This window comes from Schistocerca piceifrons, chromosome 6 (assembly GCF_021461385.2).
Source record: "Schistocerca piceifrons isolate TAMUIC-IGC-003096 chromosome 6, iqSchPice1.1, whole genome shotgun sequence".
NCBI lineage: Eukaryota > Metazoa > Arthropoda > Insecta > Orthoptera > Acrididae > Schistocerca > Schistocerca piceifrons.
This window is the reverse complement of record NC_060143.1, coordinates 487,743,290-487,770,556: the sequence shown is the minus strand read 5'-3', so window position 1 is coordinate 487,770,556 and position 27,267 is coordinate 487,743,290. Positions and strand designations below refer to the sequence as shown.

Sequence of the window (27,267 nt, the reverse complement as noted above, 5' to 3'; positions counted from 1 at the left end):
GGCCCAACAAGAATTGGCGAGTATTATGTCTCATTCTGACACTGAGGGTACCAGGCATAACTACTCCACAGATGTCAGTGCGTGTGTCAGGCTACACCGTGACCTTCAGTATGGCGTTGAAGCCCTACCCCTGAGAAGAGTGACGCAGTGAAGAACGGGAATGAAAACTGCTGATATGGTAAGAGGACTATCCGTCTGGTTTTAGCTAGGTTAAGAGTGTCAGACAGGAAGCTGATGTCCGTTTCAGAACGGAAGCAAGACGTAAGGGAAACAAAGACATGTTCACTGGATCTGTCGGTATAGAAAACGCTTTTGACAATGAAAATGGCGCAAAATGTTCGAGATTTTCTGAAAAAATAGGGAAAGACGGGTAATATACAACACGAGCAAAAATCAACAGGGAACATATTCCCGACATACTGCAGGTTCGAACAGCGATCAACACAATTTAAAGAAATATATTTTTGTAGAAATTTTTGATTTGGCTACCGGTCTAGGCACAAAGTACGATCATCAGGCTAATATACATTCAAAAAATAATTGGAACAAAATGCAAGAGAATTTTGTGAACCTGATTCCTTTATGAGGACGCGCATAGTATGGACTGCAACCTTAAAACGTGTAGTGGCCCCTTACCGCCGGAAAGCAGACATCACGCTCTCTTCCCAAATGCGTATGTCCCATATTAAAAGTCAATGCTGAGCTCTTGAAATCAGTTTAAATCAGTGACTGAAAGATTTATTTTGAGACGATAGGGGCCCTAGCACCATGATGTTTTAAATGCGCTTGACTTACTGTTGTAAGCTGCAGATGCAGGAAGTAGCTACGGACGAAATTGGTCTCATCACTTACAGATGTGCAGGACAGCCAGGTGCTGAATATAGTAACTGCATGAAAATGCTGCGATATGATAACGTTCACAGCACGGCATATTTGTATGAATTAGTGTCGTGGTCCTTTGTGGCCTCTCAATGTCAAAACTCATAGACGTAGCTTTGTGGCCTCTTCATGTCAAAACTCATAGATGTAGCTTTTCGCAGTTGCCCATTACCGACGTGCAGTGGTTATCACGGCCGTGTAGAAGTGGAGAAGTGCGATGTAACGTTGCTGAGAGCGCCAGCATACACGTGGACAAAGCTTGGATGATCTGACGTTAGAAGATTGATAGGTAGCCTCACATTGCCGCTACTCCCTTTGAATGCTCACATCTTTTTAATAAAAGTAATTTAGGGTTTTTAATATATAACGCCATTCTTTTGACGACATTTACATGATTAAAAGATTCATTGTCAGATCGATTTTTATTGTGACATAAACTGTATACAAACTGTCTAAGTGTAAACATGGATTTTAACGTTTTATTGCAGTGGGCACTATTTTATACTTTGCTTCGTTACTTAATTTGTTAATTTCATATGTTATGTTACTTTTATTTATTAGTAATTTTTTACGTTGTGATTTTCTGTAAGAAGTAAAAAATGTAGCTCTATGCTTAGGCGGCACTATTATCATTGCCGCCCGCAATCTGGGTTATTTTGAGTTGGCACTGTGTACCATGCCTTACGATCACAGAGAGAAAATTAATTTTGTAAATTTTCTCACATTATTATCCTACGTTTCTAGGTACTGGAATTATTTAATCATAGGATGGATTGAGGATGGTGCTATGTACCGAAACCGAGTAGGCAAAGTACAGAAATTTCAACGAAAGACTAAAACGCATGTTTTTTCTAACGGGAGCAATAAGAACGGAAGGCCAACAACAAAGTGCTCGGATTAGAAACTGTTAAGACACGGACGTCGCCTTTCGCCACTTCTCTTCAGTCTATAAATGGAAGACGCAATGACGGAAATAGAAGCATCAATCACCTCAGTCATAAGATTTGCTGACGACATTGCTTTCATCAGTGAAAGTGATGAATAGTTACAGGACCTGTTCAATGGAAAGGTCGCTATAGTGAATGCAGATCGAAGAGAGACGAAAGTAGTGATGAGTAGCAGAGATGACATTAGCGATTAATTTAACATCAAAGTTGGTAACCACGAAGTACCTGCAGAGAAAGAATTATGCTAACTTGGAAGCAAAATAACACAAGATGAACGAAACAAGGAGGTCGTAAGAATCAGGCTGTCACAAGCCAATAGGTTATTCCCTGCTAAAAGAAGTCTACTGGTATTGAATATTGACCTTAATCTGAGGAAGAAATTTTTGAGAATGTACGTCTGGAGTCATGGAACATGGGGAAACCTGAGAAGAAGAGAATCTAATCGTTTCAAGTGTCGTCCTGTAGAAGTAATTACGTTACGTGGAGGCTCTCCACAGGATCGGTGAAGAAAGCAACATGCGGCGAACACTAACAATAAGAAGGAACAGGATAACAACGCATATGTTAAAGATATCAGGGAGCAACTTCCGTGGCAGTAGATGTGGAGGGTAAAAACTAAAAACGGAGACAGATTGGAAAACTTGGGAGAAGAAATTGGGGACGTAAGGTGGCAAAATATATCCCCGGAATGCAGCAATTTAGTAGCCTTCAGAGACTGTCGAAACATCTGTTGTTAAATTGCTTTAGTGTCGTATAAAGCCTTTGTCGTACATCCGGAAGGATGTTGCTGAAAGTAACATCGCTTGTGGAAAATTTGAAGAGCTATGAAAAAAAAATGTTCAAATGTGTGTGAAATCTTATGGGACTTAACTACAAAGGTCATCAGTCCCTACGCTTACACACACATTTGAACATTTTTTTTCATAGCTCTTCAAATTTTCCACAAGCGATGTTACTTTCAGCAACATCCTTCCGGATGTAAGACAAAGGCATTAACCTAAATTATCCTAAGGACAAACACACACACCCATGCCCGAGAGAAGACTCGAACATCCGCCGGGGCCAGCCACACAGTCCATGACTGCAGCGCCTAAGACCGCTGAGCTAATCCCGCGCTGCAAGAGCTATGAACCTCAAAGCATCCGGATGTTCACATACAGTTTACCTTTCAGATGAGCTGATTGCCAATAACCTTTAATTTTAAACCATATGCACAGGTTTAAGTACCTGAAGGAAAAGGTTCCTGGAGAGAGTGAATATCTTGCCAATCTGCAGCTTAAGCGGGCGTGACACCTGTAGCATAAAGATGCGTAGGGTGCTGCAGAAACGCTTGTCCGCCTCTGACCAGCCACAACTGAAGGCAGACTCCAGAAGCCGCTCGCTCTGAAACACAACAAAAAAAGGCATTTTTGCCGTATCGGAACTAATAAATTACTTATAAGTATTGCACTGACAGAAAAAAATCGCAACACCGGAAAATAGTTAACTTAGAGTAATGAAATTTCTGGAATACATCTATCTAGGAAACATATTTAAGTTACTAACATTGCAGCGTCACAGATTAATATAAGCGCGACATAAGCCATAGCAAATGTGACATGCTGGTACATCAATAAACAGTGTAACCTCTAGAATATTGAATGAAAACATGCATACATTGTGTTGTACGGACGCCGGTATCAGTTTGTCAAATAGAGTTCCATGCCTCTTGCACTTAGTCGGTCAATACAAGGACAGTTAATGCTGTTTGTCGATGATGCAGGAACTGTCATCCGACGATGTCCCATACGTGCTCGATTAGAGACAGATCTGGTGATCGAGCAAGGCAAGGCAACATGTCGGCACTCTGTAGAGCATGTTGGGCTACTGGAGCGGTATGTGGGTGAGCGTTTATCTTGTTGGAAAACATCCGGTGTAATGCTGATAATGACCGTCAGCACAAGAGGACGAATCATAAAATTGGCATACAAATTTGCAGTCAGTGAGCGCAGCATAACCACGAGAGTGCTCCTGTTGTCAAACGAAATCGCACCCCAGACAGTAACTTCAGATATAAGTCTAGGACGCCTAGCATACAGACAGGTTGGTCGCCGGTCCTCAACTGTGTGTTGTAATTCAATCTTTGTTTGCCACAGGATTTACGCTTACTCAAATTCATCAGTGCTTGTGCCTAGTCTATGTGGATACACCAACGAGTGAGGGGAAGGTTAGACAAACTGTGTTGGCACTTTACAAGTGTCCGTGCAAATGTGCAAGACGAATAACGAAGCGCGAGGCCCAGTGTCAAGACTAATGCGTTCGAGCAAATGGTAATCACACTACTGGCCATTAAAATTGCTACTCCGCGAAGATGATGTGCTACAGACGTGAAATCTAAGCGACAGGAAGAAGATGCTGTGATATTCAAATGATTAGCTTTTCCGACCATTCACACAAGGTTGGCGCCGGTGGCGACACCTACAATGTTTTGACGTGAGTAACGTTTCCAACCTATTTCTCATACGCAAAGCAGTTAACCGGCGTTGCCTGGTGAAACGTTGTTAAGATACCTCGTGTAAGGAGGAGAAATGCGTATCATCACGTTTCCGACTTTGATAAAGGTCGGATTGCAGCCTATCGCAATTGCGGTTTATCGTATCGCGACATTGCTGCTCGCGTTGGTCGAGATCCAACGACTGTTAGCAGAGTATGGAATCGGTCGGTTCAGGAGGGTAATACGGAACGCCGTGCTGGGTCCGAAAGGCCTTGTATCACTAGCAGTTGAGATGACAGGCATTTTATCCGCATGACTGTAATGGATGGTTCAGCCACGTCTCGAGTTAACAGATGGGGACGATTGCAAGGCAACAACTGTTGTGTCTAGACAAGACAGGCTAGACACAATGAGAGGAAGCCGAAAGGCACGCGCTTAAACTCACGCAGGCTGGCGTGAGGTCTGAAACAGGATACGTAATGAATGCTATAAAGAAAAGTTACTAGCTTCTGGAATACTTAACTTTAATCCATAATTGTAGAACATCGCTCTTGATGATACATGCTTCATATAATAAATATCAATTGAATACGGCGCCTTGCTAGGTCGTAGCAATTGACTTCGCCGAAGGCTATGCTAACTATCTTCTCGGCAAATGAGAGAGTCTTCGTCAGTGTAGCATCGTTAGCAAAGTCGGCTGTACAACTGGGGCGAGTGCTAGTACGTCTCTGTAGACCTGCCGTGTGGTGGCGCTCGGTCTGCGATCACTGACAGTGGCGACACGCGGGTCCGACTTATACTACCGGACCGCGGCCGATTTAAAAGCTACCACCTAGCAAGTGTGGTGTCTGGCGGTGACACCACAACAACCATCTGCACGAACAGCTCGACGACGTTTGCAGCAGCATAGACTATCAGCTCGGAGACCATGGCTGCGGTTACCCTTGACGCTGAATCCCAGACAGGACCGCCTGCGATGGTGTACTTAGCGACGAACCTGGGTGCACGAATGGCAAAACAGCATTTTTTTCGGATGAATTCAGGTTATGTTTCCAGTATCATGATGGTCGCATCCGTGTTTGGTGACATGACGGTGAATGCGCATTGGAAGCGTGTATTCGTCATCGCCATACTGGCGTACCACCTGGCGTGATGGTACGGGGTGCCATTGGTTGCACGTCTCGGTCACCTCTTGTTCCCATTGACGGCATTTTGAACAGTGGACGTTACATTTAAGATGTGTTACGACCCGTGGCTCTATCCTTCATTCAGTCCCTGTGAAACTCTACATTTCAGCATGATAATGCACGACCGCATATTGCAGGTCCTGCACGTGCTTTTCTGGACACAGATAATGTTCGACTGCTGCCCTTGCCAGCACATTCTCCAGATCTCTCACCAATTGAAAACGTCTAGTCAATGGTGGCCGAGCAACTGGCTCGTCACATTACGCCCGTCACTACTCTTGATGAAGTATGGTATCGTGTTGAAGCTGCATGGGCAGCTGTATCTCTACACGCCATCCAAGCTCTGTTTGCCTCAATGTCCAGGCGTATCAAGGCCGTTATTACGGCCAGAGGTGTTTGTTTTGGGCACTGATTTCTTAGGACCTATGCACCCAAATTGCGAGAAAATATAATCACATATCAGTTCTAGTATAATAAATTTGTCCAATGAATACCCGTTTATCATCTGTATTTCTTCTTGGTGTAGCAATTTTAATTTCAAGTAGTGTATAAAACTACGACGTAATGGATTTACTTTGGGGTTCTGCTCGATGAATTACGTCGTTTGGGGTGCACCGCTATTTATCAACCTGTCGCAGGAAAATTCAGATATCTCAAAACGTGTAATGTGGGTGCCAAATATGTCCATCTATAAACACGAAGAATATTGAGCGGGCCGCGCGAGGTAGCCGGGCGGTCTAAGGGCGTCTTGTCGCGGTCCGCGCATCTTCCTCCGTCGGAGGTTCGAGTCCTCCCTCGGGCATGAGTGTGTGTGTTTTCCTTAGGTTATGTTAGATTAAGTACTGCGTAAGCTTAGGGACCGATGACCCAAGCAGTTTGGTCCCGTAAGACCTCCCCACAAATTAAAAAAAAAAAATTGCGAATGAGTTGTTTTGGACCACTATCTACAAGATGAATATGCCTGTTTTCCCGCGCTATTACAGGCTACTAGACGTTGATGACCAGTACCAACGCAAAACAGCAGTGGCATTGTGCAACGTTGCCAATACCGAATAAATTAGAGACCGCCCAGTCAAGAAATGACAGCTATTGTTTCTGAGACGCCTTCTTTCGATTGATTTCACGGTACATTGCTCAAGTATTACAGCTGCAGTGTATTGCGAAATAGATGTGTGAGACCTAACATCTGAGCCTGGTACGAGGAACTGTTGTCCGGGATAGTACTCTTCCTCGTTAACGCTTGCCCAAACACTGCTGTCCACACCGAAGGATAAAATCCAACTTTTCCAAGACTGCGAGTACTATGTTTTATTTAGAATTCAAGGTTACTGGAGTTTCCTAGAGGTCAGTGGACGTCATGTGACTCAGATTTTCTTTATAAGCTTTTCGACCACACTCAGTATGGTCTCGACATGGCAAGCAATGACTGTTACCTCTTACTGCAGTTGATGGACAACATCTTGCAGACCAGGAGGGCCACAATTCGTTTCGCAAGCGGAGACATTATTTGAAGAGGGCTTGAAGACACTAGGCTTTCGCGAACATCTTGCACCATTTTACTTTGTCGAACACGTTTTGTAGAACACCAAATCCAATGAACGTGTCACGATTTTTCTTAAGTCTTGCTCCCATTATGAAACGCAAAACCAGCTGTCTCCCTCTAGTGTCTTTTCCTTTCCTAAAGCCAAACTGAATCTTCTTTCACGTTCTTCTGTATCTTATTTTTTTCGAGAGCTTTGATGTACGAACTGCTAAGCTGACTGTATGATAGTTGTCACACGTATCTGCCATGACAACCTTCTGAAACGTGTGTAACATAATTTTTTTTTAGAATGCTAATGCTATGTGTCCAGTAACGTAGATCCTATAGGCGAACTTGAATAATCGTTTTGTTTCCAACTTCTCCCAATGACGTGAGATACCTGTGTCTTCCGTGTCAAATGTTCAGATGTGTGTGAAATCTTATGGGACTTAACCGCTAAGGTCATCAGTCCCTAAGCTTACACAATACTTAAGCTAAATTATCCTAAGGACAAACACTCACACCCATGCCAAGGGAGGACTCGAACCTCCGCCGGACCAGCCACACAGTCCATGACTGCAGCGCCTTAGACTGCTCGGGTAATCCCTCGCGTCTCATCCGTCTCATATGATCTCAAATCTTCGAAAGATCTCCTGATTTCTGACTCTAACATTAAATCCCTTTTATCTTTCATATCGTCTTCCATTTCATTTTCAGTCACGTCGTTAAGCTACGTTCACACTGACGGATTTGTCGCGGAGATTCGTGCCCGGCACGTATAGCTAATGAGGTATGGCACAAGTCGCAACTTCCTGCGACATGCACCTGCAACATCGACGCTAGAATTCAGATAAATACTCTGTTCCGGCACATGTGCCTGTCTCCATTCTCCGAGCGATAACACGGCACAAATCGCAGATATATTTGCTACTGCACATGCGCAGTTCACATGCAGACGCGTAGTGTTGCATCTTGAGTACACGTGTTCGGTTGTGTACGTTACGTAGCAGTTAGTGTTATAACCTGTAATCTCGTCCTATTTTGCTTTCGCTTGCGAAAATGGAGTGGACGAAGAACAACACAATGAAACTAATTGAAGAATTTCGTGAAAGGCGATCTTTGTGTGATCCGTCATCCACAGATTATAAAATTCGCAATGCCAAACGGGACGAAATTAATCTGTTAACGTGTTTATTCGGCGTTTCTGAGAAAGAGATGGACAGTAAACTACATAATTGAAGATCTCATTTCCTCCGGGAATATAATAAATCAACGACAAAGTCATCACGATCGAACAGAGAAAATGTTTACATTCACTGCTATTGATGGACATAAACACGCCAAGAAAGAGTTTATCCACGTTTGACGGAAGTAAGAGCATAATTATTTCTGATGATTTTTATCACAAACTTTTTGCATTTACGTAGCAATGATGAATGTGTTCTTTGCTGTAGTGCCTGAAAAAAAGTATTTTCGGTGAGGAATCACTGAACTATCTTCGACACTAAGCAAACAAAAGTTGCCACTCCACTTGTCCTTCAGCGGTGACAAATATGCTGCAAACTCATTTCTCACTTGCTTTGCGTCTTCGGCAAAATTTCAGCCGATTCTTGATAGCGATAAGTGGTAGATGTTCTCTCCATCTCCCAGGTTCTACAGTCCCTGTTTCTAGGTTTTCAGAATCGAAACTACCTGGTGGTGAATAAATTAGGCGAGCTTCTCGATTTCTTCTTAGGAAGTTGTGAAGATAAATGCAGCACAAAACCCAACATTTGCTTTATGAGGATCAAGATGAATAGGTTTTCACAGAACACGAGAAAAAGGCGACAGTATCCCAAAGGCATTTTTGATGACTCTTCGGGCTGTACAGAGTCGCCGGCCGGGGTGGCCGAGCGGTTCTAGGCGCTGCAGTCTGGAACCGCGCGACCGCTACGGTCGTAGGTTCGAATCCTGCCTCGGGCATGGATGTGTGTGATGTCCTTAGGTTAGTTAGGTTTAAGTAGCTCTAAGTTCTAGGGGACTGATGACCTCAGAAGTTAAGTCCCATAGTGCTCGGAGCCATTTGAACCATTTCCTACAGAGTCTGTAATTATACACTCTTTCTTTGCTGCCTTTGGTATGATTACCAGGAAAGGGTTTCATTATGTGTTCTTATAGTGCAAAGGCATCGTCAGCAACAGTTACGTAGGGGGTAGACACTTCTCTTCCAGACAGAAGTTCTGGTTCTGTTATGTGCAGCTCGCCTGCGTGAAGGGGTTTGTTAAAAGTTGTTGGGTTAAATACACCTCCGTCCGAAATACGTACTTGCACTCCCACATCTGCATAAAGAAATTGGTAATCGGCATTCGCAAATGCCATTAACACAATGCTGTAAGTGTCTTTATCGTTGTAATAAGTGCTTTCAACATGAACAGGGTTAACAATTCGAATATGTTTTCCATCTAAAGCCTCTATGCAGTGAGCGAAATTCCAGCGAAACTCTAATTCTCGTGCAATTTGCTTCCATTGTGCTTCAGTCTACGGTACCTGAAAAAAGTAAACAAGGATTCTGAACATTTTTTTCCATTTTTTTAGGGTACATTAGAAGAAGTAAGAGAAGACGATGACTCACAACTGGAAGAAATACAGAGTAAGAGTACTGCACGTACTTGTAGTACTTCTAGTACACATTTGGAGCCATCCCAAATTCCACCGCGGAAAAAAGCGAAAATGATTCAAAATAATTCGTCTGCCGATGCTGCGCTTGAATTTTTAAACAGGACAAGTGAGCACCTCCTCAAGTAAAAAGAAGATAAATTGACGTCATTTTCAAAATATAATGAATGTGAACCACGAGAATTTCGTAATAAAAAGCGTCTTACCATTCTGAAAAAGAAAATACAGGATTTAATATTCGAGGCAAAACTCGAAGAACTAGAAGAATTTGAACAGAGTGAAATTACGGAAATTTTAAGAGAAAACAGTTAAATATCTACATCTGTGTGTTAACTTCAGTACTATTTTGTTCTAAGTAATCGTTAAAAATAAGTTTTACCTCAATTGCACTTTGAATTGCCTTTATAATAGCCTGACACACTTTTCGTATTATTTCACTGATTCTGGATTTGGAGATCCTATGCATGTACATTAAAGAGCTGTACGAATCTCCAGTAGGTAAAAAGCGTAAAGTTGTTCAGCAGGGGTTACAGCTTCTCGAAAATTTGTGTCATTCAGTGTGTAGTACTGTGCCGTCATATTTAGCAATACTTCGAAGTCCGTCGTATTTTTGAAGCCCTGTCTGTCTTGAAGCTTAAGATCACGCATCACATAAGTGCAAGCTCCATGAGTACCCCGTTTATTGAGAAAGTTACGCACCCATCACCTACGTTCCTTTCTCCGCTTATTCCCCGTGTTCACTTTTATATTCAAAGGGCTAGCGTAACGAAATAGAAGTTCTGCCTCGGATGCCATGTTCCTTGAAACTGACAGGCTACATGTCGCCAGTAAGAACGCACACGTTTGCTACTTGTGCCGGGCACTTGTCCTTGAACCAAGTCGCGAGATACCGGTGCCGAGAAACTTTTCTCCGTGACTTGTGCCGGGCACGAATCTCCGCGGCACATCCCTCAGTGTGAACGTAGCTTTAGACAGTAGAGGCCTTGAATACACTCCTTCCGTCGATACGCTCTTTCCTCTGGATTTAACAGAGCAATTCTTCTTGCACTAATAATGTTAGCGCCTTTGCCCTTAATTTCTCCTTCGGCTATATTAACTTTTCTGTATGATAAATTTGTTCTTTCGATTACAATTTCTTCTTACGTTTTCCCTGCGCCATTCTGATTTAGCGCTACTGCACTTCCCATGTATTTCCTTTGCACGAAATGTCGAAATGTTGAACTGCTCTATTGTTGTCTTTTCCCGATCATTTTTATGCGTTCTTCTTTGGACGACCAATTAAAGTATCGCATCTGTTACCCAAGATTTCTTTCCAGTTACCTTCTCGCACCTATGTCTACCCCTGTTCCATAATTGCTCTTTCGACAGATGCTCATTCCTCTTCAACTGAGCAGCCCACTGTTTTGTTCAGTATCGCAGTAACTTTAGCCGAAGAGAATTTGAAACGCTCTTCACCAATCCACAATATCTCAGAATCACAATTCATTCTACATTGGTTCTTCGGTCCGATTCTCTTAAATTAAATCCAACTCTTCATTATTACTACATCGTGAATTGACTCTATATTCGTTTCTGGGTACGTCGGTACGTCTCACAATCTAATTCTTCACTTCGGAATCTCTGTCTCGTCATGATGTAATCCAGCTGGAACTTTCTCACAGCTCCGGACGTTTCCAGATCTATCTCTTCTCCTGTAATGACTGAGCAGCGTATTTAATATTCACACAGTTACCGACGGATAATGCACGACTCTAAACTTTGACGGCCGATGGATGAATGTGTGACGCTGCTGTGTGATTTCACCGTGCAGCAGCGTAACACAGTCATACATCGGCCGCCAAAAATTAGAGTCGTACATTTTCCTTCGATAACTGTGTGAACACTAAATAGACTGTTCAATAATTACAGGAGTAAGAGGTAGATCTGGAAACGTCCGTAGATACTACGGCATAAAGCCTTTGCAAATTTTATTCTGTGTACTCAGTTTGACAGTACCTATGCCTCACAGACAGCACTTGAACAATATGCACCCTGTGGTCGAGCGGTTCTAGGCGCTTCAGTTCTGAACCAGTCGACTGCTACGGTCGCAGGTTCGAATCCTGCCTCGGGCATGGATGTTTGTGATGTCCTTAGGTTAGTTAGGTTTAAGTCGATCTAAGTGTAGGGGACTGATGACCTCAGATGTTAAGTCCCATAGTGCTTAGAGCCATTTGAAACATTTTGGACAATATGCACAAATGTCAGCATTTGAGACTGAACGTGAAGTTGGGCTCAAAGAAGCCAGTCTGAGTAATCGGTGAATCCCTGTAATTTGAGTAGGAGCGATGCCACTATTCGATGATGTTGGCTGGAACGCGTGAATCACGGCTGAACAAGCGTCAAGAAGGCAACGGTCGACCTAGAGAGACGGCAGAACACGAGGGCGAAGCAATCGTCACGGAGGCACAAGAGCAATGTTTTGATCATTCTTATGGAGCTTCACTGACCACAGAGACCATTAATGAGCGCCTGAAAGGAACGGGGCTAAGCTCACGGGCCTTCAGCGGGCTGCAATTGACCTCTGTACAACAAGCACGTTTGCATTAGTATGCGCACATTCAGCCTGGAATCTCATTGACTGGAATCTTCATGGATGTGTCGCGCTCCTATCAGAGAGCCAATGACCAGCGAAGTAGTGGCTGCGGACGCCTCAGACAGCAGTGGGCTACCAACCTGTCGCCCGCCATACGGCCCGACAACGAGGGAAAAATGGTTCAAATCGCTCTGAGCACTATGGGACTTAACATCTGAGGTCATCAGTCCCCTAGAACTTAGAACTACTTAAACCTAACTAACCAAAGGACATCACACACATCCATGCCCGAGGCAGGATTGTAACCTGTGACCGTAGCGGTGGCGCGGTTCCAGACTGGAGCTCCTAGAACCGCTCGGCTACAGCGGGCGGCCCGACAACGAGGAATGATGGTCTGGGGTGCCGCTGCTTTTCAATGCAGGTACCCTTACAGTACAGTGGTACGTCGATGATATTCTACTCCCTATTTTTTGCCCTTCATAGCAAGTCATCCTGGACTTACGTTTTAACAAGATAATGCCCGGCCGCACACGGCAAGAGTATCTACTGCTTATCTTCGTGCTTGCTAAACCCTTTCTTGGCCAGGAAGGTAGCCCGATCTCTCCCTAGTTGAGGACGTTTAGATCATTATGAACAAGGCCCTCCAACTAGCTTGGTATTTTGATAATATAACGCGCCGGTTGGACAGAATTTTGCACGGTATCCCCCAGGAGGTCATGCAACAACTCTGTCAATCAGTTCCAATAGCTGCTTGCATAAGGGCCAGAGACAGACCAATGTTCTATTGACTAACTCAATTTGCGAAGCACTTTTTAATGAATATATCATCCAATTCTTATAAAATTATAACCATTTTTCTGTATATGTACATGTATACCCTATCCTGTCTGTTGCTACCGAGCCTATATCCCCTCATAACTTCCTCTTCTATTCCCTCCCCTATACGATGTTCAAATCCCTCTAATTACAGTAGAATCCCGTTAATCCGAACTAAATGGGACCGAAACTTGTTTTCGGATTACCGATTTGTTCGGAATAGCCCGAATTACGGTTATGAGCTTCTAGAATGAAATATACCAAGAAGATAATTAGTTACACCATGGTAACAAATGGGAACAAGTGTGAGAACAGTGGCTCACTCTCACTACCTGTCCTTGTTGTTGTGCATTGTTGAGACCTTTGTAATGTCTGCGATCAGTGCACTTCCAAGTTGGCTCGCAAAGCGCCTGGTTATGTTAGTTATCATTTGCTGGCACGCGTAACAGTTGTATTATATTCGTTCAGGTGTAGAGGTGTACGTATTTTCGTCATGAGTAAACGTAAACATACAACGTTAACCCTCAAACAAAAAGTGAATGCTTCGAAGTGGATAGACAATGGTGAGAATGTATGTAAACTGGTAACGGAACTGGGTGATGGTAAAGCAACCATTTGTGATTGGAAGAAGGACCGAGTGAAACTTGGACAGTCCTGTGCAATGTCTTCAGGAAAAACACTCAAAATTCGGCAGACTTTGAAAGAGTCCCAGTACGATATAGTGGATGAAGCTCTTTTCCTTTGGTTTACGCAGGAAATAGAAAGGGGAACGCCTTTGAGTGGATCTCTGGTTCAGGAGAAGGCTGTTTTTCTGAATAAGTTAATGAATGGTGATGAGTCTTTTAGTGCGAGTACAGTTTCGTTGGACAGATTCAAAAAACGTCATGAAATCCGTCAGCTAACGATTACTGGAGAGAAGCTTTCTTCCGCAGCAGGGGAATACTTGGGTGAGTTTGAAAAAATGATAAGAAAGGGACAGTATTCTCCCCAAAACATTTATAACGCTGACGAGACTGGACTTAATTTTAGGGCATTGCCAACATAAAGCCTGGCATCAAAAGTGGAAGACCATGCTCCTGGTTTTAAAATGTGCTAAGATCTTGTGACTTTACTAGCATGCAGCAACGCCGCTGGTAATCACAGGCTGCCTTTAATGCTGATCGACAAATCTGCTCACAGCTTCTAAAAACTGCAACATGAAGTCCCTGCCTGTATTTTATCTCAACCATAAAAAAGCATAGATGGGTGGTAAGTTGTTCAAAAATGGTTTCACTGCCAGTTTTTTTCCTCCGTTCGACGGTTTTCTAAGCAGAATCATTTGTCTCCCCGTGCAATTCTTTTGATTGATAACGCACCATCTCACCCCAGCACTGAGGAATTATGTGATGGAGAAATAGTGGCGAAGTTTTTTGCCGCCGAATTTTACACCACTTCCACAGCCGATGGACCAGGGCGTACCGCAAACATTAAAACGTATTTACAGAAAACAAATTTTAAGAATGCTGATCCAAGATGATAGCATTCGTTTACTGGACAAAATAAAAAGACCAATGTGAAGGATGTTGTTTATTGGGCCGCTGAGGCATGGCAGAATATTTCAGAAAATACTCTGGGAAATAGTATAGAAAACTGTGGACATCTCTTGAATTTCAGGACAACCTAGTTGAAAATGAAGAGGAAAATCTACTGCAAATGTTACAGACAATACCTGGATGTGAAGAAGCTAGTGAAGGAGACGTAGATGAGTGGATGGCAGCGGATGCGGCATGTGTGGAGAAACTTCCTGACGCTGATTTAGTTGCTGCTGTGACTCGAGAAGTGGACTGCTGTGACGGAAGTGACAAAGGAGAGCTGGTGCCACGCAGTGATGCAGCAGAAGTCCTTGACCTCGCGCTACGTTATATGCAGCAACAGCACACTGCTACACCTGCTGATTTCATGTTTATGAGACCATGACGTAACTATGCGTCATATAACAGACTGTCTTCATTACGCCAAAAAAATCAATGACTGAGATTTTGTTATCTAAAATGTAGGGATAAAACGTCCGCTGCATTTTAGTAAGTTTGACAGCTATTCTTTCATTTTTATGCAATGTTTAAACCTAATGTTTTCTTGCCAGTTTTTTGATACATGTTTACTGTAATGTGTAAATTAAAGTAGTGTGTATGTACAGCAGTTTACCGCACATTTGTTCATACTTAGACTAAAATTCTTCATGTTCGGATTAACCGATCGGTCGGATTACTGGGGTATGGATTAGCGGGACTATGCTGTGTTAGTTTTTCGTCTCCCTTTCTATTTTTATTGACATTTTTATTAATTTTTATTAATATTTTATTAATTATTCTCATATAATTTCTCTTCTTCTTCATCTTCTGCATGTATTCACAGTGTATTTACAATTGTTGGTTGATTCTGATGAGATAATTCCTATCACTGAACTGTACGCGGTAACTCACTCTCTGCCCTACTTTTCTGCTCAAAGCCAATCCTGTTCCCATTACCCCAACTTGAATAAGAAGGTATATATCTGATCAGACCAAATTCTCGTCTGAGCAGATACATACATTCTTATTTCAGTTGTCTGGTGACTACTGGCGGCAAATTCTGGTATGCTGCTGGGCAGTTCCAAGTGAAACTGAAGAGTGGCTGCACGTTAAACTACCTTAACAAACAGTTACAAGGAGTCATGACATGCAACCAGTGTTTCTCCGCGACCATACTAATAATCGTAGTACAGCCACCAAATTTGTTTTTTCTAGACAATTCCATAAACTGTACTTAAAATTTTAGAATTGGAATAGATTCCTTGAAATAAATATTTAGTAGCTCTGGAAAAGAATCACGTGGTAAAGTAATTTAAGAATTGGATTTTTCTGGCCCGCGGTATCTGAAAGTGCACATTACCTCCAGTAGTTAAATGCTTCATCGAGATGAAAAACCATCTTCTCATTTTACTGTTACTCTTTGGAATATTGGGATGAGATACAATGAAGCGAATTACATCGCAGGTAGGCCGGAGTTCGTGTTTGACAACATTTACATTTAACGAGACCTGACGTCCGAATTCCTCGCCACTGTTTCACGACCCACTTGTTCGTTGCTAACAGTCATATAGAGAATATATTTCCTTGTGGGAAAGCTTTTAAGCTTTTTAAACCTTTAGATACACCGATGAAGATTGGCAGCATATGCTTACAGTGCTATATACACTCAGTTTTCCTTCTCTGAATGCACGTTCGTGACACTCTGCACAAGCTATCAGCACGTCACCCAGCGGTAGACTTAAAATCAATTAGTTAATAAACATTTTCCGAAAAACATAGTCCAAATGACCTTCGGCAATTTTATTACTATATTTACATTGATATTCACTCGAAGGTATTTTCTCGAACCCCCAAGATTCAAATGATCGAATATCTCCTATGTCGACAGAGGATCATATCGTTGAAATCGGATAAACCTCAGTCTGGTACTCATTGAGCCCAATGAAACAACTCCAAGAATTTACAAATTAATTTATTTCTTAATTTGAAGTCGGACCTACAGAATAAAACATAATTCTTCCGTATGCTTCGCCACAGATCTTCAGAGTGTTGTATATGCTCCATTTTTGTAGTTGAATTAGCATACCAATTTATAATATGATGACTGATAAAATTTTTGATTTGTCACGCATCCGATTATGATGTCATATTCTGCCAAACGTTGGTGCAATTGTAACCGAAAACATTCCTTTAACAGTGGTACGGCAGCCTGAGTACAAACGACGATTTTCCAAAATTTTAGCCAAGTAGCTTCAGTGAAAGGAACGGAAAAACTGGTTTCAATAGCTTGTTTGTGAGTACAAACGCTTGTTTGTGAGTACAAACGAAAGCTAATATAGTTACAAAAGTAAGCCTATAAACACTCAATCCATCTAACGAAATTGACACATGATCTCCCAATCATCGGCTTGAGTCGGCTCCACCACGTACCTGGTCTATGATTTCCTGGCCGTACCAGCAGAAGTGGGCCGTCTGGTTGATGTATGCTGGGAAGGTGAGCACTTTCTTCATAACAGTTGATCTCTTTGCGCCCGGACGGAAAGCCTGGCAAATACAAATAGAAATCTGCATTGCATCTGAGCTTCTGGAGTGATTATTAGAAAGAGGTGTACCTGTAACATAGGCAGCGAGTGATTCAAGTAAAATTTCTTTAGCTGAAATGTCCCAAAAAAAAAAAAAAGTTACGTGACTACTCACAGGGGCTTACAGGAATCACCTTTACAATAGTAGGACAGTCTACATGCTTTAAATACAACAATATCTATTTCTCAAATAAATATGTGGCATAGGTAATATAAAACACAATGACGTTTCTGGTATGGATCTAGTGCAGCCCGAATAATGATTTGGTGTAGCTCTTCACGTTAGTCTCTACTGTGCAACCTTCTTCATCTCTGTATAGGTACTACAACCTATATCCGTTTGAAACTACCAACTGTATTCAAGCCTTTGCTCTCACTTTGCAGTTTCAACCCTCCACATTCCCCAGCCAGCGAATATTGTAAAAGACTGGCGTTTGAGCATCATTGCTTCTACTCTTCCTGTGATTCCCGGTTCCTCGAAGTCATATCATCTGCTTTCCACTCACCATTCACCCTTGTTCGTTTACACCAGCATTGCGGTAAACACGTGCACCGAAGTGTGAGAGTGAAATGACTCGTCCACTGGAAACGCATTCCAAATTTGATGGACAGTAAGATCCTTGTGAGCAAAACGCTAAGTTGCATAGGGATCACTGTGAAATTCTGGCGGTATGTGGACCAAATGTAATGTTGCGTCCAGGAGTACTGAAACTGTGCCAGCAATTTGACCAGGAAGGAAGGGCATCGACATTGATCACAGACGGTAATTCGTAGGAAAAGGGTATTATTAACCGTAAGTCTTCGTAACACTTTTATTATTTAAGCAAACAGTTTCGTCGCTTCATTAGCCACATCTTCAGGCCACTATACGAAAATTATTTGAGCCGTCCTAAATGGTTCCAATGTCTCTAAGCACTATGGGACTTAACATCTGAGGTCATCAGTCCCCGAGACTTAGAACTACTTAAACTTAACTTTATAAATTTAGCATTGGAGGGCAGCGTGGAGGGTAAAAATCGTAGAGGGAGACCAAGAGATGAATACACTAAGCAGATTCAGAAGGATGTAGGTTGCAGTAAGTACTGGGAGATGAAGAAGCTTCCACAGGATAGAGTAGCATGGAGAGCTGCATCAAACCAGTCTCAGGACTGAAGACAACAGCGACAACAAACCTAACTAACCTAGGGACATCACACACATCCATGCCCGAGGCAGGAGGAGCCGTCCGATCTTAGGTGCACTTAGAATAGGTACAATACATACTGAACTGGATACCGCGGACTTCTATTTATTCTACCTGTACACTCCACACGCCCGAGGACAGTTGTCTTTGTCACCTGGGGGCCTGAAGATGATAATAATAAAGCCTCGAAATTAATAATGTTTTGGGAAGAATCAAAGCTGCTGGTATACTTTTTCTACGAATTAGTGATCAGCCGCAGTCCCGCATCCAAGTTTACTTATGATTTTCCAACGATGTGAACATTCAAGCAGCGGTTCTCGAATGGCTACGTGACCAAGGTACAGATTTCTTTTGTCGAGGAACTGAACGATTGGTAGAATCATGTGCCGGATGTCTGCAGACGTGGTGACTATGAAAAACATTGTCATTTATTGATGTTCCTTTGAACTCTAACGCAACATTCAACAGAAGTTTCTGGGACTGTCTCTATAATGTCTAACTTACTTTGTAAAAAAAAATGCAAATAAAAAAAGTCAAATAAATCTTGCTTAGCTATCAGTGGATTAACCATAATGAGTCCCTTCCTTATAATTTTGTTCGTTACGGAGATAGGAACAGCAGTACTTCTTGTTTAATTTGCATATTACTTTTTTTTCTTTTTTCGGTTCGGGCCTTTCTCTCCTGAAGGCCCTTAAATAATGTAACACAGCAAACCATTCACGATAACATGACATTATTAGAAAAGTAACAAAAGTCCGATTTTGACTCTACTGTCGTAGCACACAGTACAGGTACGTGGGGAAATATAACTTGTTCAATGTAAACGTAGGCTTCCGCGGCCGTTGTCACAGTCAATAAAATTCTTCTGGGTATGAGGCCGCATTGTCAACTATAAAATTCGGACTTTGCGGCAACTGTTGCAAGGCGCCTTCCTCCGGGTGTATTAGCAACTGCTTGATGAGAACTTATTTGTTACTTATATACTATGGAGGAGTATTATCATCGGATATGAGGGTGAGGAGGAAGGGGTATTACGATTTCATTTTATTGGTCTTTGCATTGCGTGTCATTATTAGCGGAAATCGGCGTTTTCCATTGGAGTTTCCTTTCTTGCTTGCCGTTGGTGGAAATCGGCGAAAAGGAAACTCAGGGGCGACTGCAGCGTAGCGTTATTTACTAACTGCTTACAAGGGAACCTCCCCATCTCATCCCCCTCAGATTTAGTTATAAGTTGGCACAGCGGATAGGCCTTGAAAAACCGAACACAGATCACTCGAAAAAACAGGGAGAAGTTGTGTGGAACTATGAAAAAAATGAGCAAAATGTACAACCTGAGTAGTCCATGGGCAAGATAGGCAACATGAAGGCTAATGTGAGCCCAGGAGCGCCATGGTTCCGTGGTTAGCGTGAGCAGCTGCGGAACGAGAGGTCCTTGGTTCAGGTCTTCCCTCGAGTGAAAAGCTTAATTTTTTATTAACAGACAATTATTTTGCGAAGCTGCACAGGTACACAGAACAGTATTGTTCACGTGATCGTGTGTCAATTATCAAAGTTCAGGCACTCACACATAATCAACTTCGCTCTCCAAAATTCCAGGACATGTTCAGATTTGCTTGGACATATTCAGGATTTGACGGTCCACACAAGGAAAAATTTGAAAACGTTAAAAACATATGTTTTGACAGAGCACAGGGAAAACTGTGCGACTGTGAAACTGTTGCATTCATTTGTTGCACTTTATGTGACAAACTCTTATGTTTTCATCACTTTTATGGGAGTGATTATCACACCCACAAGAAAACCTAAATCGGGCAAGGTAGAAGAATCTTTTTACCCATTCGCCAAGTGTACAAGTTAGGTGGGTCGACAACATATTCCTGTCATGTGACGCACATGCCGTCACCAGTGTCGTATAGAATATATCAGACGTGTTTTCCTGTGGAGGAATCGGTTGACCTATGACCTTGCGATGAAATGTTTTCGGTTCCCATTGGAGAGGCACGTCCTTTCGTCTACTAATCGCACGGTTATGCGGTGCGGTCGCAAAACACAGGCATGAAACTTATTACAGTGAACAGAGACGTCAATGAACGAAAGGACGGATCATAACTTTGTGAAAATAAAAAATTTTAAGTCGAGGGAAGAGGACCTCTCATTCTGCAGCTGCTCACGCTAACCACGGGATCACTGCGCTCCTGAGCTTATACCATCCTTGATGTTGCCTATGTTGCCCATGGACTACTCAGTTTGTATATTTTGCTTATTTTTTTCATAGTTCCACACAACTTCTTCCTGCTTTCTCGATTGATCTGTGTTCAGCTTTTCAAGGCCTATCCACTGTGCCAATTTATAACTAAATCTGAGGGGGGTGCGGTGGGGAGGTTCCCTTGTTAGTATAGACTGGGGCGCGTCAGCGCTCTGTGTACCGTCCGCCGTTGTCGCCTACCGCGCTTCTGTTGCTTTGCGAGAGCTGTCCTTCCGCAAAGCTGTCACTGTTGGCAGTCAAGACGCTGGAAGTCGGTACCCGTCTTCTCTATCCATGTTGTCGGGTCCCTTGACTATTTCTGTAGCCTCCCTAGTCTTCCTCCTCAAACTAAACGGCTGTTACGCTAATACGCGGGCCTCTCAAAATTCGATCTTCATCCTGCACTGTTACTGATGTTCTACCACCACTGATTTGTTGTATTGTTTGAGGCGGATATATCTCTCGTGTTCAGTTAACCTTGCGCTTATTGGACGCCCAGTCTCACCTACATACACCAGTACACATTCGCACCCGATTTCATAAACTCTGGCGGCAAGACATTTGTCAATTGTATCCTTCGTCGAGCCTAGAACTTCTTTTATTTTGTTGTTGCCATTCAGTCTGGAACCTGCGACCGCTACGGTCGCAAGTTCGAATCCTGCCTCAGGAATGGATGTTTGTGATGTCCTTATGTTAGCTAGGTTTAAGTAATTCCTAGTTCTAGGGGACTGATGACCTCAGATGTTACGTCCCACAGTGCTCAGATCCATTTGAACAATTTTTTGTTGTTGCCAGGTAAAATCGGCTTAATACCTGCCCGACGGAGAATTCTGCCCAGGCGTTCAGTAACCCCTTGCACGTATGATAGCAGGACGGTGTTTGGTGCTTCGTTCTGCATTTCCCTATTGCCCTCCTCTTTCGGCGCCAAGATTTTGTGTATCATCCTCATCTCGTAGCCATCACCTTCAAAAATGGACCTTAGGTTTTGTAGTTCAGTATTCAGATTGTGTTCATCGCCGATCCTGTAGGCTCTCTTAGTTAAAGTTCGCAGGGCCGATTTCTTTTGCATAGGATGGTGGTGGGAGGATGTATGCATGTACCTGTCTGTGTTGGTAGGCTTCCTATAAAGTGTGTGTCCAATCTTCCAGTCAGACTTGCGGTAAACTTCCACGTAGAGAATAGGCAATATCCCCTTTCTTTCTATCTCCATAGTAAAGTGAATTTTGCTTTCCTGCTGGTTGAGACGTTAGTTGAAGTTCTGAATCTCTTTTTCTCCGTGTGGCCAGATAACAAAGGTGTCATCAACGTATAGTAGCCAGCATTCTTAGCGTAATGGTGCGGACTGGAGTGCTATTTCTTCGAACGCTTGCTTAAAAATGTCAGCTGCGGCAGGCAAAAGAGGGAACCCATAGGTACACCATCCGTCTGCTCATAAAAATCCACTTTCCAACTGAAATAGGTGGCGCACTAGCTCGCAGGTATCAGGTTTCATGCGTTCCTCTAAGATGTTCATGGTGTCCGTCACGGATACATCGGTGAACAAAACCTTCATGTCAAATTTGACCAAGTGTTACAAAAGTATGCATACATAATACATACATACACACATATATAATCCCCCAGTTATCGATATTACTTGACCCTGATGCGAAACCTGGTTAATGATTCCTGGTTTTACCAGCAGACAGAGACGCCCCATATTAGCAGACTACTGACTAAAAATAGGCAAAGTAAAGAAGTGGTGATAAGTTCCTGTGAGACCAAACTGCTGTGGTCATCGGTTCCTAGGCTTACACACTATGTAATCTAACTTAAACTAAGTTACGTTAAGGACATCACACAAACTCATGCCCGAGGGAGGACTCGAACCTCCCAAGGGGGGCAGCCGAGTGAACGGTGGGAAGGCGCCCACACCGGGCGGCTACCCCGCGCGGCAGTCAACAAGTCTTCACCTTTCTGTTACAGTAAAAGTGATTATTATTACTATAGGGAATATAGCAGTACACAGTTATTTAATTACACCCTAAATGAATCCTTGCAAGAAACGTCACATGCCATAAAAAAAAGCATTTGCCGGCCGGAGTGGCCGTGCGGTTCTAGGCTCTACAGTCTGGAACTGCGTGACCGCTACGGTTGCAGGTTCGAATCCTGCCTCGGGCATGGATGTGTGTGATATCCTTAGGCTAACTAGGTTTAAGTAGTTCTAACTACTAGGGGACTGATGATCACAGCAGTTTAGTCTCATAATGCTCAGAGCCATTTGAACCATTTAAAATTGAGAATTATTCCTTATTTGTTGACAATTACGATTACTGAAAGGTCGAGAAGAAACGACACATTGGTCGCACAGACTATAGCATTAGAGGTAGTTAACTGATGAGAAAGTGCTCTGATTTTTTTTCCATCCTGCTGCCCTGAGATGTAGTGTGTGATCCGTTTAGTTACCTCCCGAGGGTAGTCTAAGCAAATGCTGCGGTACTTACGTCCACAAATCCAAGGCCATGTAAGCAGATGTTTACTGAATTTACGCCCAGCATGAGGACGCTCGATTCACTCATCAGGGATTCCAAGTCGTTGATGATTCTGTAACAACAAAGACGGCCCGTTTCTTACCAGTCTCATGTCGAAAGAAGAGCAAGGATAAACAGACTTAGTACGAACTAACAACAGCAAACTCGCTGTAATTGTCTTCACTTTAGCGGTAACTAAGATTAGTGAAAAAAAATAACATGGAGATAGGACCTGGGATAAAGTACCAAAAGCTGGTAACTCGTGGATGAGTATACTAAAATATGTGCTTAGCTTTGGAGTGGTTTCATTCACATATGTTGTCTTTGTGTGAATCTTTTTTCACTTTTTTTTATTTACTTCTAGCGTGTATATTTGGCCCGTCGTCACTCAACATGTCAAGAGATTTGTAACTGAAGTACGAAGAAATTATATAGAATTAATCTAGTTGGAGTATGTTTAAGTAGCATAAAAGGCAAAATTAAGATTCGGGAAAAAATTGTGGAACCTCTGATATAGCCATGGCGTTGGCAGTCGACTTGCTTTAGAAAGGCATCCAACACGAAACTCAGAGATAGTTAAACGAAGATTTCTTATTAATCTTTATATTATTATTTCCTTAATTTTAGGTATAATTCAGTTATGCCAGCGGCCTTACGGTGTGGTAACACCGGTTCCCGTCAGATCACCGAAGTCAAGCGGTGTCGGGTGGAGCTAGCTCCTGGATGGGTAACCATCCGGTCTGTGAGCGCTGCTGGCAAGAGCGGTGCACTCTGCCCTTGTGAGGCCAACTGAGGAGCTACTTGATTGAGTGGTGTGGTGACCACATGCCCCTCCGTACCCACATCTAATGATGCCTGTGAGCTGAGGATGACACGGCGGCCGGTCGGCACCGTTGGGCGTTCATGGTCTGTTCTGGCGCAGTTTGGTTTTAGAATCCATTTATAGAATTTCGTAAAAACTACCTTCATTTTATAAACAGCCAGCACAGAATTCGCTGATCCCTGCGCAAAATTTTATAGAGAATTATTTTATAAGTTGATTAACTTCTCATGGTCGAGGTTCAGGGTCATGTAGAATTTTGCAAAGGACGTCATATTCGCCGTTGACTGCAGAATTTAGATTACACTAAAATGTAGACTTTCACGGCCGGAAATGTCATGTCCATTATAATTATCCGTGATGTTAATGCCGTGGTAGGATGATGTATTCTGTGTCAATTCCCAACGTTTCGTCCCCGTCTGTGTGGGACATCTTCAAGGGGGTCTGTACCTAAGCCGGTTCCACGAACATCTGAGTAGTATAAACTCGAGAATTCAGTTTTCAATGCAGGAGGAGGTAGAAGGTAAATTACATTTCCTCCATGTGCTTGTTTTTAGAAACGAAAATAGTAGTTTGGGCCACTCAGTATACCGCAAATCCACGCACACGGACCGTTACTTGCACCGGGATTCGAACCACCATCCACAACACAAGCGGGGTGTTATCAAGACGTTAGCGGGCAGAGCTAGAAATATTTGTGAACCTGAGTTGCTCGACGCTGAGATGGAACATCTCCACAATGCACTAACGAAGAACGGATATTCGTCCGCCGAAACGAAACGTGCGTTGAGACAGCCACGCAGAAAGCATAGTGACGTACAGGCTACTGCAAAATCTAAGGTTTTCCTGCCGTTTGTTAAAAGTGTAACTGAAAGAATAGGGAGGATCTTGACGAAACAGAATATTACCGTAATTTACAAGCCCACCAGGAAGATGCAGGAATACCTTAAGCCTCCCAAGGACGCTGGCAAACCATTGGAAAAAGCTGGAGTATATAGGATCACATGCAGCTGTGAAGATATTTATGTGGGTACCACTAAAAGAACTGTTTCAAAACGTTTGGAAGAGCACAAGGGCAACTGTAGAAGAGGAAAACGGAACGATCAGCTGTTGCGGAGCATGCTTTCCAGGCAGGTAACCATCATATTCGTTTCGAGGAGACGCAAGTACTAGCGGCCACAAGCGGATAAATGGTTCAAATGGCTTTGAGCACTATGCGACTTAACTTCTGAAGTCATCAGTCGCCTAGAACTTAGAACTAATTAAACTTAACTAACCTAAGGACATCACACACATCCATGCCCCAGGCAGGATTCGAACATGCGACCGTAGCTGTCGCTCGGTTCCAGACTGCAGCGCCTAGAATCGCACGGCCACGCCGGCCGGCACAAGCGGATATTACGAAGGGCTCTACAGGGAGGCAATCGAAATCGCCAAACACCCTAATAATTTCAATCGAAAGGAGGAGGGCGTGAAATTAAACGGTATATGGATGCCGGTGTTGAAGAAGATGTGTACGAGTACCACCCGTCCACCACTGGGTGATGGCAACGGCGATCGACGGCAGCGGACAGCGGCCAATTGCACTGACGTTTTCAAAACACATTACGTCACGACTGGGCGCGGGAGCGCGCAGACACGGAATTTAGCGGCAGTCAGTAGCGAGCCAGTGGGTGTGTTGGACCTTCCATCGAGCTACAGACCCCCTTGAAGATGTCCCCCGCAGACGGGGACGAAACGTTGGAAATTGACACAGAATTCATCAACCGACCACGGCATCACAGCCCGGATAATTATAATGGACATGAAGAGTTTAGATTTTTTTCACAATTGCAATTTCGCCCTGTGGGACATTTTGGTACTGCAAAAGATTTTGTTTCATTACAAGTCAAACTTTGAAATCTTCCGATATGTCTACTTGCCGCCTTCAAACATAAGGCTTTTCAGTGTAGAAATATGGTAACACCAGACGAGTCCGAAGCTCTGTACATGGTGAAATGATGCAAATGACGTGAAATGTTACCAATAGTAAGATCCAACACATAAATCGCTACAAATCAATTTTCTAACACACTGTTCACAAATTTCTTCTTTCAACAGGCCACTAGATCTGATGGCACCCCTGTATGATTTTGTATTGAATGTGATGTCTCTTCTAGCGTCAGTTTACCGTAGATTTCTGGAGCAACGGAGCGTTTCACGCGACTGGAAAAAGGAGACCCTTACAGTACACTGACGTATATTTGTTTTGGAGTAATGGAAGACGCACTGTTATTTCCGGAGAAAGCAAAGATGTGTCTCAACCAGAAAAAAATGACTTCAACAGTAGAAAAAATAGTTGGTACAACTTGAGTACGATAGACTAAGTGAATGTTCCTTCAATTAGCAAAGGAAATGATTGTTTATTTGCTGAACACGGCAGTAGTTTCACTAGGTCAGATAGGCAAACGGGTGTTAAGAATGACCATTTAACCTCTCTCTATCACGACTGTTCACTTCAGACAACCACGTAACTAACCAGCATATGGCTCTGATACTACTTGCGTTATTATATGTCATTAAAGGGAAAATAGCAGTAAATATCTGCTGTAGTTACTTAATGACGTATTAACAGAAAAGGAAATTGTAGACAGGTATCCATGATCAAATTTTGTCTAACGAAGCTGCAGACCATCGAAACACGGCAAACAGATCTCATTCAATTGACGTAATGCGGCTGAGATTCGTTTTCCATGAGTACCTGAAGAGTTGGTTGTAAGGAAATGAAATGGAGTCATGTGAAAGCCATTACTGATTTGTCGTCTGATGCTCAGATCCTACCACGCATCTTCGAGATAGTATATTAGTCTGTGGTACTGCAGTAGTTACATGTGCAATTGAGCCTTTAAGAAATTTTGTTGCTGCACTTTCACCATGAACTTGAATAATAGAGCCTACTTTTAAAAAAAAATTTTGTGTGTTAGCTCATATAGCAGATGACTTATATATCTTCATGATCGTATTGATAAGAATGTCCCTTAAATTAAAGAGACTTTTTAAATTTGTTTGTTCTTTGCTGTAACTTTTGTGTCGAGAGACGCTAGGATAACGTGATATTGCACACTTGTGTCCAAATTCCAAAATTTTCAATTCTCTGTTGCATCGGCGGTTGCGGATATCGGTCCCTGTCCTCAATCACTTCGTCAAGTCACGTTCTACGACAGTTTGAAGTTTTCGATGACGTTTGACGTTTTTAAATATGCATCACCGAACACTGGATATGACTGCTTCTATTACTTCTATACGGCAAGTACATTTCCCTTACATCAGTGGTGTGATTACCTAAT

At 42.9% G+C, this 27,267-nt stretch overlaps 1 protein-coding gene across 1 annotated transcript in view; it reads right to left on the bottom strand.

Annotated features, from left to right (window-relative positions):
* The window catches only part of LOC124803068 (odorant receptor coreceptor-like), a 79,907-nt gene that overhangs the window by 10,222 nt on the left and 42,418 nt on the right, over positions 1-27,267 (bottom strand). The window contains exons 5-7 of the mRNA XM_047264196.1: positions 23,095-23,194; positions 17,032-17,145; positions 3,054-3,209 (exon numbers count right to left, since the gene is read on the bottom strand). Of these exons, the coding sequence (XP_047120152.1) occupies positions 3,054-3,209; positions 17,032-17,145; positions 23,095-23,194 (370 nt within the window). The remainder of the gene's footprint in view (positions 1-3,053; positions 3,210-17,031; positions 17,146-23,094; positions 23,195-27,267) is intronic.